The sequence below is a fragment of the Bactrocera neohumeralis genome, chromosome 5 (assembly GCF_024586455.1).
Source record: "Bactrocera neohumeralis isolate Rockhampton chromosome 5, APGP_CSIRO_Bneo_wtdbg2-racon-allhic-juicebox.fasta_v2, whole genome shotgun sequence".
Lineage (NCBI taxonomy): Eukaryota > Metazoa > Arthropoda > Insecta > Diptera > Tephritidae > Bactrocera > Bactrocera neohumeralis.
In genome coordinates this window covers 27516012-27530840 of record NC_065922.1, presented here as the reverse complement: position 1 = coordinate 27530840, position 14829 = coordinate 27516012, and the positions used below count along the sequence as shown (strand labels likewise).

At 33.4% G+C, this 14829-nt stretch overlaps 1 protein-coding gene across 1 annotated transcript in view; it reads right to left on the bottom strand.

Moving 5' to 3' along the window:
- LOC126758843 (acetylcholine receptor subunit alpha-like) overlaps positions 1–14829 on the bottom strand; it is a 350795-nt gene that overhangs the window by 21855 nt on the left and 314111 nt on the right. Inside the window, exons 6-7 of the mRNA XM_050473246.1 lie at positions 9059–9227; positions 1623–1759 (exon numbers count right to left, since the gene is read on the bottom strand). Coding sequence (XP_050329203.1) covers positions 1623–1759; positions 9059–9227 — 306 coding nt within the window. The remainder of the gene's footprint in view (positions 1–1622; positions 1760–9058; positions 9228–14829) is intronic.

Sequence of the window (14829 nt, the reverse complement as noted above, 5' to 3'; positions counted from 1 at the left end):
AAACTTAAAAGCAATTTAGTGGCAGAAAATGTGTTTTATTCCAACAGTGGTTTCATAATTCTGTTTCCATTGGGCGACAAGCTGTGTGATAGAGAGTTTTCTATACGATACCAATGTACTAGAGGTTTCATCGGAAAAATGTCGATCCAACTTACATACATTGTGACAAAAAAGTACCAAGGAATTGTAATTTAAATTTTCTGAATAAAGGATATTTCAAAAAAAAAAATGTTAGAGAGATGCCAAGAGAGCCCGACATTTTTCGAGAGTCCTTTCGAATGATTTTGGTGGATATTTTGGGTATGAAACGCGTTCTTTCTCGACTTTGTTCTGATACACCTGATTGTTTTTTTTTTCAAAAAGGGTACTGTATAAATGTCTCTTTGGACATGCTTGATCGTGCGAATGCCGATCCCACGTTAATGGAGACTATTTATCTGCCTATGAGATTTAGGCATATGAGTTTGACATGCAAACAAGTCAAAAATCATCGGAACGGAGTGAAAAAGCAAACCGAAACCAAAAAAAAAAAAACAAACCAAAGTCGCTCAAAAATCATGGTGATGTTAATTTTTTTCGATATTCATGGTTTGGTTCATTATGAATTTGTTCCGGAGGAACAAACGGTCAATAAGAAGTAAGGCCGGAATGAAGAAAGAACAATTCGTGGATTTTATACGATAATAATGCACCATAGCATCGAGCCACGATTGTGGCACGCAATGAATACCATCGATCAACCACCGTATTCACCAGATTTGGCTACATTAATTACATACTGACAGAAGTGTCACTTCGCAGGAAAAATAGAGTTGAATCAATTTGAAGACCAAAAATTTTATTTAAGGGTTTCCCAAGAAAGAAGAAATTCATTGGGAAAAACTTTGGACTATTAAGTGGCCTTTATGAGTTGTTGGGCTGTGAAATGTCCCATTGATTAAGCTGGAGTAATGGTGAATGATGGGTCTTTTAACGAGTCTGTATTTATAGGATAAGTGTCACTCCAAATTTGTTTGCTCACCCGTCGGCTCTGATAAATTTAAAGCTGGACCATTTTAATTTGTTTAAATATTCGAAGAATTTGAAAGATGGATGATGAATGACGAACGTAAGGGAGGTTAACTCAAGTTAGAGGCAGGAATTAAGGACAAATATGTCAATGGTTTATTTTACCAATAATCCAATACAATATTACAAAATAGTGATTGGTATGGTATGGTATTGGATAGTAAAGAAGTAATTCTTAATTAGAAAATATTAGAAATATTAAATTATAAAATTTGAACGATCCGAAATCGACTCGCATAATCATAAAATACTCCTAAATGTCCCACTCTGATATTCCATATTTTATGCAAACCTGAAGTTGGATTATAATAGTTTTGATATAACTCCAACCGTACGAGCTTATTAGATACATAATTCTATAAAATTCAATGATTACTGTAACTTTCAACAACTTATAGAACGGATTTCTTTATATTTATATTTAATATAAGAAGAAGATAAGAATAAGAAAATAATAAAATATATATGTATCTGACGTTGATTGCTGACAGTGTACCGAGTGTATAGAATATGTTCAATGGATATATGCTAATATATAGTCTTTTATAACTCACCTAAACGTGTCCAGTATCATTGTGAAGAGCACAAATTTCCCTAAAAGTGGCACAACTAACGACGTTGGTGGAATAATTTCAGCCAACAACAAGAAGAACACAGTCAGTGACAGTAAAATGGATATGCTTAATGAGACCTGTAATTGAGAGATCCATGAAAAATACAGATTAGAAAAAACACATGTGAGAATACATAAATAAATGCTTAAAGTTAGTCTTAATGCAATGCTTATAAAGATATTTGTAAATGTATTTGTATGAATCACGGCTGTAATGAATAAGAAAAAACAAATATTTTTTCAATCGAATATAAATCTGACTAAAGACAGAATGGAAAGCGAGAGAGAAATTTTACTAATACTCATTTTATTTCGATTCCCAACTCATTTAAATTGCATCTAAAAATTCTTTGAGATCTCAGCAACGAATCTTGTATTAAAGATTTTATTTTATAAAAAAAAAATCTAAAATATGATTATTATTATTAAGTGACTTATTCTAAAAAAGTGAAAAAAGTATTGCTCGAACAAAAGTCGGAACTATTTTAAGGAGAGGGGTAGACTCTTTATATAAAAATCCCTTGCAATAAAACTATAATGGACAGACAACGGATTTATTGGAGAGACCCTCTGGTAAAAGCATTGTCAAACGGTTTAATGATTTGAGTAGACGATATATACTTAAAGTATCAAAGGATAGGCCAACTATGCGGATCCTAAAAAGATGTATCAGTGGGGTTTTAGACTTAGAATACGTGTCATAAAAACCACTTCAGCCTGAACGCAATATCGGCTAATGGATGCAAAGAAGTATATACCTGTGCTCTACGTTGCCCGATTTAAAAGTAATTTTCTAATACAAATTCAAAAACGGTTTTAAATTTTCATTTGCTGTTTCAATTTAACACCATAGAATTACCTAAAAATTTAGCAAAAGCCTTAAGGGGTAACCATATATTGGTCCCAAAGCTTTAGTTTCTATGCCAGTCTGCAGTGAAATCGGTCTTTAAGTATAAATTTAAGTTCAAAGCAAATAAGAAAGAGCTAAGTTCGGGTATAACCGAACATTTCATACTCTTACAACTTGCAAGTGTTAAAGCCAGCGAAGTACCTTCAGGTACAAAAGGCTTGCAGTTATATGGGGTCTAGGTCGAGTTTTCACCCGATTTTATTCAAGAAAATATTATTAGAAAATCTTCATATTAGGCATATAAGTCCATTTGCGCCCATCTACAAACTTGTCCTTACTTTTTTGGCAAGGAACATATGTATAGTATAAGAAATGTCAACAAGACATCTCAATTTTTACTCAAGTTACAGCTTACGCAGACGGACGGACAGAGAGACAGTCACCCGGATTTCAACTGGTCTCATCATCTAGATCATTTCTATATATATAATCCTATATTTAGCTCCATTAGTGATACCGTTAAGTAAGAAACCTATTATACTCTGTAGCAATATGTTACAAGAGTATAAAAATGACTTTCAAAATACTAAAAGTGAAATGCGACCAGTGATTGTCTGAAAGTCACCGAACCTTAACCAGTGAAATTCCACTGAACATTTGAGTGGTAGCATGATTGCTTTAGCGAAATAAATGTGAGACAATGCGTAAGAGCAGAAAACCCCGACCCACAACAACAACAACAATTTTCGTTGAAACTCGTTGGCCACGTTAGCGGCTGTTACCTCAATTATGCAAAACGCCACGACAAAATTTCGCGCAATTCCCTCGTTGAGTGCCACCGAAGCGCCAGCGAGAGTCGACGAGTTCGGTGAATTCGGTCTTGATTGTCACAACATTTTTGTGGCGGTTATGCACGTGCCACCAAATATTTGAAAACCCATTGAGACAAGCGAAAGTGCACGCATGCGGTCGCAAGTGGCACATACCGCCGCACAAAGATGTGTATGTATGTATGCAGGCATGCGTGTGCGTTTATAAGCAAATAGACTCCATGTGGTCGCATCGATGTGGACACCCTCGCGTAGCATCGATAACACTCGCAGCGTGTGTGGCACCCAGCATATTTTGACACATGCCGACACAGCTTTATAAACACTTGTTTTCATTTCTGTTTGTACACGTGTGTAAGTATGGCTGAGTGTTTGCCGACGCAATAACCGAAATGTGCGTGGGCGATTTTGTGCGTGTCCTTTGTCATGCTGAGCTTTGCCTATGGCGTGGCGTAAAGAGGACAATATGTGCCGCAGGCACATTATCCCGTTATTTCGAGGTTGAAGGGCCTTTAATGAAGCGATTTAAAAAATTTTGTTTGAGCAAAGTTGAGCTTCAATGAAAACAAGAATTATTGCTGTTAAAGCCAGGTTGTAGATTATAGTGAAATGGTAAAATATTCCAAATTTAAGTCTTCCGATCACTTTGTATAAGGTAAATATAATAAATTAAATAGACAAGCCTTTGACACTGTAGTATAGTATATTGTATATATTTAACTCTGAAAAATGCTTAAATGGAGTGTAGTTATACACAATGGTATGTGTAAACAACAATCGACAAGTCATAAGAGAAGAATTATACGAGTCTGCAACGACAACTTGTGTTGGAATTTATGCTTACTTTAAGCCACGATCAATAAGTTACCCTTCTATAATATTCAGTCATCAAAGCTGGACCAGTTTTTTTGAAATGTAAAATTTTTATTTTTTTTGAAGATCCAACTTTGTTACATGGGGAATATAAAAGTAATGGGGTAAAAAATAAAATATTGTACACCATCGAAATAGAAGGAACATGTTGTTCAGCTATTCTTCTTACTATAGTTAAATTAATTTCGAATTTCGAAGCAATTAATTCGATTTTAGAGGATAATTTAAAAGAGGGAAAATTATTTTGTTTTAGTATAGGAGCAATCTCTCGAATGAAATTGTCTTGGCTCTGTACGCAGCCGAATGTTGTCAGTTAAAAATGATCCTAATGTTATTGTTGTATTTGCAGCTACACTTAGACTTCTGAAAATATATGTATTTGTAGAACTCTGCCGTGTTAACAGTAATGGGACAGATACAAATTCGTGTTCAATTCGGTTTTGCAGAGTCCATTAAGGGAGGGGTTAGCGCTTCAAGGTAATAAAAAAGACTTTTTTTGCGAATTTATTTCTTAAATATGGATCGAGTAATTTTATTCGGACATTTTTTACTTTATTGAGCACACTTTTGGCAATATAGGGTAATTATTTTCGTCACTTTTCTGGTTCATAACCTTTAGACTCGCTTTTTTCAAAACTAATTTTTCAAAGTTCCTTGGTAATGGTTTCTCTTTAAGTTTAAAAGAGTGTGCTTCAGTTAGCTTTAGAGGTTTCTAGACCTCCACTGTTCAATCAGTGCCGATGTATCAATTGATGGGAAGATCGTTGAAAAATTTATTTCTATTATGAACAAAAATTTAATGAAATCTAAAAGGCCTATTGCATATTATAATTATTTATGTTTAGGTTAAAAGTATGGCTGAAATACCCCTAACCACAGTAATTTCTTTCAAGATCATTGGAAAATTTTTCAGACAATGTAAATCTTCTTATTATGTCATCTAGGAGAGTCTTAAGTTTCAGTCAAACAAAAACACAGCCTTCTTTTTATACGAAAACTATCTAATTTAAAGCTTGAATAATCAAACTTCATCTTAAATTTTTTTTATGTGTACTAATAAGTAAATAAGCAAATATGTACCACTTTGGTCGACCACTTTTGGCATTTTTCCGCTAGGGACATTATTCCCTCAGTGTAGATCGAAATTTCCAGAATGGAAGCAAGCGAACCATTGTAGTGCTACACGAACTAATATAGCATTCTTCCGTAAACTTCACAAATTTCATTTTTCATCAAATTTTTTATACAAAAATTTCAAAATGTAGCAAATTTCTCCATTATTTTCACCCATTTTTGAACAGCTGTAATTTCTTTTCAACTTCCCCGAATTAAATTTTTTTGATTAAATGAGCTCTCACCTTTCCAACACTATATGGTATGACACAAAGTGATTGGTAGCACTGGAGATATACGATGATTGCAACGACATCGATTGATAAAATACGAAAATACTTTTTCGACCACTCAATATGTAGTGGGAAACCGAGCTCCGTACATGAGTCAAGTGTGGTTTATAGCACATGGCTGAATTTATCTATTTTATGGATTAAGGTATACAAAATTTGGTGCCCATCTCATATTTTTCAAGCACCCGAAAAACAATTATGGGTCAGAGAATTCTGAATCAAAATTTTTCTTCTTCCTTAAGAATAATAATATGTTGAAAAATAGTTTGTAAACATTCCTTTAGGATATTTGAAATATTTTAAGGAATTCTCGATATTGCTGTGGATCGTTTCTAAACCGTCTAGATATACAGAATGTACACTGACTGCCGTGCACCATCAGTTTGAGCACAGTGTTTGCCTCACACAAACACCCATAAATTTGTAATAATTACAAAACTATATCGGTAATTTCAAAATAATGTGCAGCTATAAATATTCTTTTGCGGTTTTGCGGCCACAAATCGGATATTTCGTAGAAATGCTTGTGCGCAGCATTCAAAACACATTTCCTGTTTATGCAGAGCACCCCTTTCCTTCCCTTTGCTATTTATTTGTTGATAATTTGTGTTTTTCTATATTTTACAATTATTCACAATTTGTTTGCACATTGCGTTTACTATGTTTTTACTAAATTATGCATAATTTTCATTTCCAGTTCAGATTTTATGCGCAAACTTTCATTGATCACTCATACGCCGTGGTCAACCTGTATTGCATGGGTAATGGGCTGTTAATTGCAGACCGAATGCAAATTAATGAAAATTGTTTCAGTTGCCATTTATGTTTGTTAATACGAGTATATGTATGTAAATGAATTTATTGATTATTAGGATTTGGCTGTTGGTGTGAATTTTTGATTAAATTATTTAATTGGCGCAAATTTAATGTGAAAGTCGATGAAGGGATTTCTAAAGTAAATATTTTCGAGTGAAAAAATCTGTGATGATAAGTGGGCATGCATTTATCTTTATTATTTCATATTCTTTAAATGTGGATTTAAGCTTTAATTAATTGAATTAGGCTTTTTCATCAGTTATTGCAATCAATTAAGCATTTTTGCGAAATTTTTTCCTGAAGGTAGCTAATTATGAATAATGGTACACTATTTATCACGATAATGATGACTAATATGTTTTCATGACAAACATATTTAAATGCGAGATTTAATGCTTGAAAATTGATTTGCAATATTTATTTGCGGTGAAATCAATTTGGCGGTGAGAAGAGGAGTTCAAGGGGTAGTTTGAGTTTGTAAATAAAAATGGTGTTAACTTTTGTACACAAAGAAAAGAATGACACTAGTGATTTCAGCACTATGGGAGTTTTAAAATTAACCTCGTTGGAAATAGAAGAAAGGACTCAAAATAGAAGTTTATAACTATTTTTTTTCTTTCTAGCCATTATAAGTAATATTAGGTTGTCAAATATCTCCTATATGTCTTTTGGTCTTTTGAATTTCGCGGCTATGTATAAAGCGCTACAGAGCTCGTATCTAACAATACTATACATCTTTGAAAGGTCTTGACATAACCTACAAAACGCCGCTATGCATGATAAGTTTGGATATTGTGTTCAACAGTTATAGACGTGTAAACGTGGAGTTCACTAACAATGAAATTCGCGCTCCTTTAAAGTTTTCCTTCGTTAAAGACAAATCCGCTAGAGAAACGTTCCGTGATTTAATGGTGTTTTGGGGATGGAACTCTATCACTTCGAACTGCGGAAGAATGGTTTCGACGATTCAGAGCGGGTGAAAACAATACCATGGATAAGCCAGCCAACAGAAGACCTGTGACGACGAATACCGATCAAATCTTGGAAAACATCGTGTTAGACCGGCATGTGGCATCTCGTGACATCGCCCAGAAGATGGGAGTTAGTCACCAAACTATTTCAAACCATCTGCGATATGCTGCTTAAACGGAATGAACTCGACCGCTTTGAAGCGGATGGTGACTGGAGACGAAAAATGGATCACATACGACAATATCAAGCGTCCTAAACAGTGGCCAAGCTGGGATTGACGGCCAGGACGGTTTTGCTGTGTGTTTGGTGGGATTGGAAGGGAGTCCGAGTTCTTCGCAAATAAGGAGGGGGGCTTCTACGAGGTGATATTATGAAGTTGCCGTCTAGATGGAATCAGATTATCGAACGAAACGTCGCATATTTGAACTAAATCCGATCACTGTAACACTTTTTATAAAGCATTGAATAAAGAGTAAAAAAGCGGCTGGGATATATTTGGCAATCCAATACTTCAAGAAATTTTATAGTAACTATTACAACATCGAGAGGTTTGCCAATAAATGGCGAAACTCGGTTGAAAATGAGGAACAGCAAGTATTACCGATTAAGGTTGTTGGCAAAAAGAGCTCAAGCTCGCAGAATTTTTAGGAGTAACTCATGCGGAAACAGCTGAATATTTGCCAAAGCAAGGAAATTGTCATTCATAGACTTCAAGACTTTTGAGACTTCGATAGATGACTTTGCATACCAAAAATGCTCATATGAATAGCAGACTTCAAGACATTTGAGACTTTGATAGATGACTTTGCCTACCAAAAATGCTGCTTTAACGTTGGAAAATCGGTTTGTGACTAGTGATGAAAAATGAATCCATCACTACAACCTTTAACCTATAAATCCAGGTGTGAATCCTGCCAATAAGCGAAATCAAAAGCAAAGCTGAATATCCATCACGCCAAGGAAAGACTCTGTATTTGATGGGATCAGAAGAACGTGCGGTATTATGAGCTTCTAAAACTAGAGGGTACCATTAGTTGGAACGTTACCGACAGCAATTCATTAAATTTAAGCATGGTTTTACCAAAAAAATCGAGAAATTTGTTTCTAATCGCAAGGCAATTGTTTTCAATTATGATAACGCTCAGAAGCAAAACCGGTTAAAAATTATTTGGAAAACAGCGACTGGCAAGTTTTGCCTCACTCGCCGTATAGCCTAAACCGTGTCCTTCCGACTACCATTTGTTCCGGGCAATGGAGACCCCCTAGTAGAATAAGCTTCGCATCAGAACAAGGTATCAAAAATTGACGTGATTCATTCAAGGTCACAAAGTCCACACAGTTCTTTTGTGATGGAATCTCACAATTGTCGGGAGGATGTGAAAATCTTATGCTGTAGATGAGCAATAGTTTGAATAATACTTTCGGTTATGTTTTTTTTGAAATCAACATTCAAATAAAAAAAACACAAACACATTTATAGGTTACTGAAAATATAGGCAAGGATTAAAGTTTGAAACTAAATTAATCTAGCCACTGTAAGTAATACTTCTATTGAATCAATCTTACAATTCTATAAAATGAATATATTTGATTTCATTTGGTAATTAAAATTTGTATCGTTTCTACTTACCTTTTCGCCACTGTCCGATGGCAGATAAAAAACTAATATTGTTAAAAAACTAATACCCATGCAGGGTATAATGAGATTAACCGTATAGAAAAGCGTCTTACGGCGCATTGTGATATTGAAGGTTATGTCCAGATAAGGTTCATCGCAACACGTGTAGAATTTCTCATTTCTGCAAGTAAATATTAAAAGTAAATACAAATTAATTATTATTAAATGATAGAAAGTAATTATTATCTAAAGAAACTTAAAGATTTACTCATCTTACATCTTGATATTTTATTTAAAAAATGTAGTTTCATTCATAAAATTTGGTTAATTAAGTTATTAACACACATTTTCAAGTTTTTCTGAAGATTTAAGGAAATTTAATATCTACAGCCAGGCTACCAGACACTTACTTCAAGTACTTAACTATATAAGTATGTATGTTTACTAGGGTGGATAAAAAAAAATATTTTCTTTTCGTTTGGTACTCTGAAAAATAGGTTCCTAGACACCTCTAAGAAAGCATCTCCAAAAACCTATGAGTTTCATAATTCATAATGATTTTTTTTCATTGAGTTATAAAATTCATAAGAAATAAAAAATTTTCCAAAAAATAATCAAACTTCAACCGCTAATATCTTTTAAAAGGTCGGGTTTACGAAAAAATCGTAAGAGACCTTTTTTGTAGAGCATTCAATTTCCTACAAAATATAGTGAACATGATATTTTTTCAAGTAGTTGGAAGCGAGATATAAATTTTTCTATCCGATAATAAGAAAAAATAGAAAACTGTAAGAAGGAGGACCTTCCCGTTAAAATTAAGAACTCAAGCTTGGAGAGGCTTTCTTAGAGGTGTCTAGGAATCTATTTTTCAGAGTACTAAACGAAAAAAAAATTATTTTTTGTTTATCCACCCTAATGTTTGCATTTCGATTGTGTTAATAATTTATAAACATATCAATGGTAGATATATTTATGTATAAGTACGAAGCATGCACATGTACACAAATATTATACATATTTTCAACTGGCCAGATATTTTGCAAAATTAAATTAAATAAATTTACGCAATTGCTTAAGTGATTTACAAATTAGCCAATAAATATAATTATACTTGCAGGCTCAAAAATTTAGTGAATGCAGTAAATATATTATGATAATGCCTATTTATACACTTCTGCGAGTAAAATTATAGTTTTGTTGTACAATTTTGGACAACAATTGAAAATAGCATTTGTCTAAATTCTCTACTTATTTCAGTGAGGTACGTTACAATGTTTTCGAAAAAACTTGTACGCTAAAAATGATTTATATAAATCACTTGCTGCGGGTTAACTGAAACCAGACATATTTACCCACATGTAAATTGTACATTATTTGTACATTATTTAGCACAGTTGAATATCTTAAATGTGGCAACATTACCTTTCAGTGAGCGGGCACGTTTACTGTTATAAATTTTTAGTGAAATTATTATTTTTATACTCTCGCAACAATGTTGCTAAGGAGAGTATTATAGTTTTGTTCACATAACGGTTGTTTGTAAGTCCTAAAACTAAAAGAGTCAGATATAGGGTTATATATACCAAAGTGATCAGGGTGACGAGTAGAGTCGAAATCCGGATGTCTGTATGTCCGTCCGTCTGTCCGTCCGTCCGTGCAAGCTGTAACTTGAGTAAAAATTGAGATATCGTCATGAAACTTGGTACACGTATTCCTTGGCTCCATAAGAAGGTTAAGTTCGAAGATGGGCAAAATCGGCCAACTGCCACGCCCACAAAATGGCGGAAACCGAAAACCTATAAAGTGTCATAACTAAGCCATAAATAAAGATATTAAAGTGAAATTTGGCACAAAAGATCGCATTAGGGAGGGGCATATTTGGACGTAATATTTTTGGAAAAGTGGGCGTGGCCCCGCCCCCTACTAAGTTTTTTGTACGTATCTCGGAAACTACTATAGCTATGCCAACCAAACTCTACAGAGTTGTTTTCTTCAGGCATTTCCATATACAGTTCAAAAATGGAAGAAATCGAATATTAACCACGCCCACCTCCCATACAAAGGTTATGTTGAAAATCACTAAAAGTGCGTTAACGGACTAACAAAAAACGACAGAAACACTAAATTTTACGGAAGAAATTGCAGAAGGAAGCTGCACCCAGACTTTTTTGAAAAATTGAAAATGGGCGTGGCCTCGCCCACTTATGGACCAAAAACCATATCTCAGGAACTACTCGACCGATTTCAATGAAATTCGGTATATAATATTTTCTTAACACCCTGATGACATGTACGAAATATAGGTGAAATCGGTTCACAACCACGCTTTCTTCCAATATAACGCTATTTTGAATTCCATCTGATGCCTTCTCTGATATATACATTAGGAACTAATGATGATAGCGGAATAGAACTTTACACAAATACGGTATTTGAAAAATATGTAAATAACGGATAATGAAATCTCGATTATCACTTTATCATGCGAGAGTATAAAATGTTCGGTGACACCCGAACTTAGCCCTTCCTTACTTGTTGTATCTTACATTTAATATAATTATTATTGATTATTTGTATTTCAATTATTTACATATTTCAACAAAATTGTCCTAAAATTTCTTCCGGTGACAACAACCAAAGCATCCTGAGCGGAAATATAGTCTACATGGTATGTTGATTCGCTGGAAATCCTATCAAAACTTACACCTTCATGTATAAATATAAAAGCTTTGCATTCTGCAATAACCCAACAGTAAATTATTGCTGCCTAATGATAAATGCAGTTGCTTCTAACAACGAAAATAAATCGGGACAGAAAGGGACTCATATACTTTAATAGAAAGGCGTGAGAAAGTGACTAAGATTTATTGAAATTTATTTTGATTAAGCCTAGTAAATGTTGAAATTCAAAATAGTGCGCTCTATCAAAAGCAATTGGTGTTTATAAAAGTTTGAATTATTGGCATAACAAGTCTGACTTTTAACGAGAGTTATCATTATTATCAGCGTAATTTTCTTGAAATATTATATATTCCTATCTTGGTCATGGTGGGAGAGGAATACCAAAAGAATATTTTTGTAAATTTGATTATCCAGGTACTACTCGACCAAAATTTTTAAATTGAAACCAAAATGAGCTACATCGGTTTGTATTTTCGGTTAATAACGAATAATATCGTTTTGTATGTAACTCATTTTCTTATCAAGTTTTAACAGTTACTGCTAAATGTTTTACATTTTTAACTCATGCAAATTCTAAGAACTTTACAGGGTCTACCACGGCCGATGTTAAGACTTGCTTACTTAGTTAGAAATATTCAGATTTTTAGAAAATACTTACTGGTATTTATAACTTATTATAAGATTTCAAACATATATTCATAGTTACTCAATCGTACCATAAAAACTCATAAAACTCACTTAGTTCATTTGTCAGAAGAAATGTTCCAACTGAGTTGCAGTTATTTTAAGTTTTAGTATTATGATATTCATCATTCGCTTGGAAAGCTATTTTATTTTAAAAATGTATATACAAAATAATGTTTGTTAGGATGGCAATTAAGTAGGATAGGGCGGAACACAGTTATCTCGGAGAACTGCCTATAATGCTTAATCCATTTCATAATGTAGAACGGCGTTAAAGAGTTAAGAGTTTGTGCTGAAAATGCACTTAAAGAAATGCAAGCGCTATCAGTGGACCAACTCACTGGAAAAACGAAATTTTTAGACAACCGAGAAGGTTTATTTGCATAAAGTTTATGTTTTTTTCACACAGTGTTTTTAAGTTTTATATGTTTAATACCACATATTAGGGTGGGTAAAAAAAAAGCGAATGTTTTTTACATTTCGTACACAGAAAAAGTATGAGCTCTCAATTTTAATAAGGTCCTTCCTGCCCAACGTTTTTCTATTGAAAAATTTGTATCCCGCTTCCAACTAGTTGAAAAAGTATTTAGTTTTATGGATAAGTAGGAAACTAAATGTCCTTTAAAAAAGGTCTACGCCGGTTTATTCGTGAATCTACCATTTAAAAAATATTAATGGCTAAAGAGTGATTATTTTAATGAACATTTTTTTCTTGTGAATTTTATAACTCAACGAAAAAAATAAATAAATAAAATCGGAATACTTTTGGTAGGAAATTTTTTGTAGGAAATTTACTGCTCTACAAAAATTGCGACTTATATTTATTTTTTTATTTGTTTAACATTTTTTGCTTATAATGTTTTGTTTTACAGCTTAGAGAATTTTAAAGAGAATACAATTTGCTACAAAAAACACTAAACAAAATTTTTTTTTGAAATAGTGTACAGTGCGAAAATAAAACCATTCTCATATGCATTTGTATTTCCTTAAAGTTTTGCAAGCAAGCACAATTGTCAGGAAAATGTACCATACTATATATCAAATGAGTGTGAGTACATGAAAATAATGTGTACTCAAAAGTCCTTCAAACTATTTTACTCATTGTGTCATTATTACAAAATGATATTGTAATTAAACTGATTCACTTCATGTTTACGTTGAGCAAATTGTAAATAAGTGTGTGATAGTATTTAAATAAGTTTTTCATTGTCTAAATATGTATGTGAGCAGATCCGCTTTTCTATACATACTCAGAGATTTCTTGCATGTTGAGTGCATTTAGGGGATGTCACAAATATAATGAGATTTGAAATTGTGGATATTCTATATATATTTACACACAACTTAGCTTTTCAAAAAAATGTTTTCCAGCTGTCAAAAAGAAAGGAATGGCGCTAGTTTTGTGCTGTTGATGTTTGGAAGATTTTTCATAGAAAAAAAAAACTATTTGTTTGTATTATTCTGATTAAGTTTGGATACATCCTCTTCGCATAGTGGAAGAAGGCACTAAAACAGACTACAAACACGTCCACTTCTACTTTAAAAGGACATTGCATTCAGCTTATATGACTTTGTGATATTGTGCCGCACTTTTGGTGATCGCGTCATATCAAGAAGTTTGGCATTTTGGATAAGTGATTTGACAGATTGAAACGAATTTATATTATGGATGTGGTAGACCCACATACATAGGTATACCAGGAAATGTGTCTCCATCCTACGCTGATGGGATTGATCTAGCCCTTTTATGCTTCATTCTTTTATTATTAGAAACCTCTTTAAGAAATATTCCCTTTTATATTAAGCTTGATTCGGATACTGAGTATTATCGAGGAAGGGGTATCGATGTTTAGTTACGCTAAGTTTTCGTTAGCACTTGTGATATAATTTTTTTTATATTGATTGGAACTATTCTAAAAGATACCCAATACTGACAGAAAACAATATGCAAAGTGCCACTCAAACCGACTTCTTAGCGATTGTTTAGAAATTAGATATATTGAGAACTTGCACAACAAGTCTACAGCCATCCTTCTATCAGCCATAAATAATCGTATCTGGCTTGATTTTGAAATCTGTTTAACTGCTGAGCGTGAGGGACATCAAGCGGAGGAAAGTGCCACAGACACAAGCATATGCTTAAGCACATACTAAAGAACAAACTACCGACTTGTGCATGTTAGCAGGCAAAAATAATAATAATAAAAATATATAAAAAAAGTATAGTCGAGAAGTGAGGTAAGTCGAGATGTACACACGCAATAAAACTTTCATAACATAAAATGGAGGACCAACAAATCATATTATACTTATGTGAATGACCCTTACCGTTAGAAATTATTGCAAATATATGTGTGTAGAGCGGCAAGTGTATTTACATTTGAAATATGAGCACTCCTTCATCGAGCATTCAATAT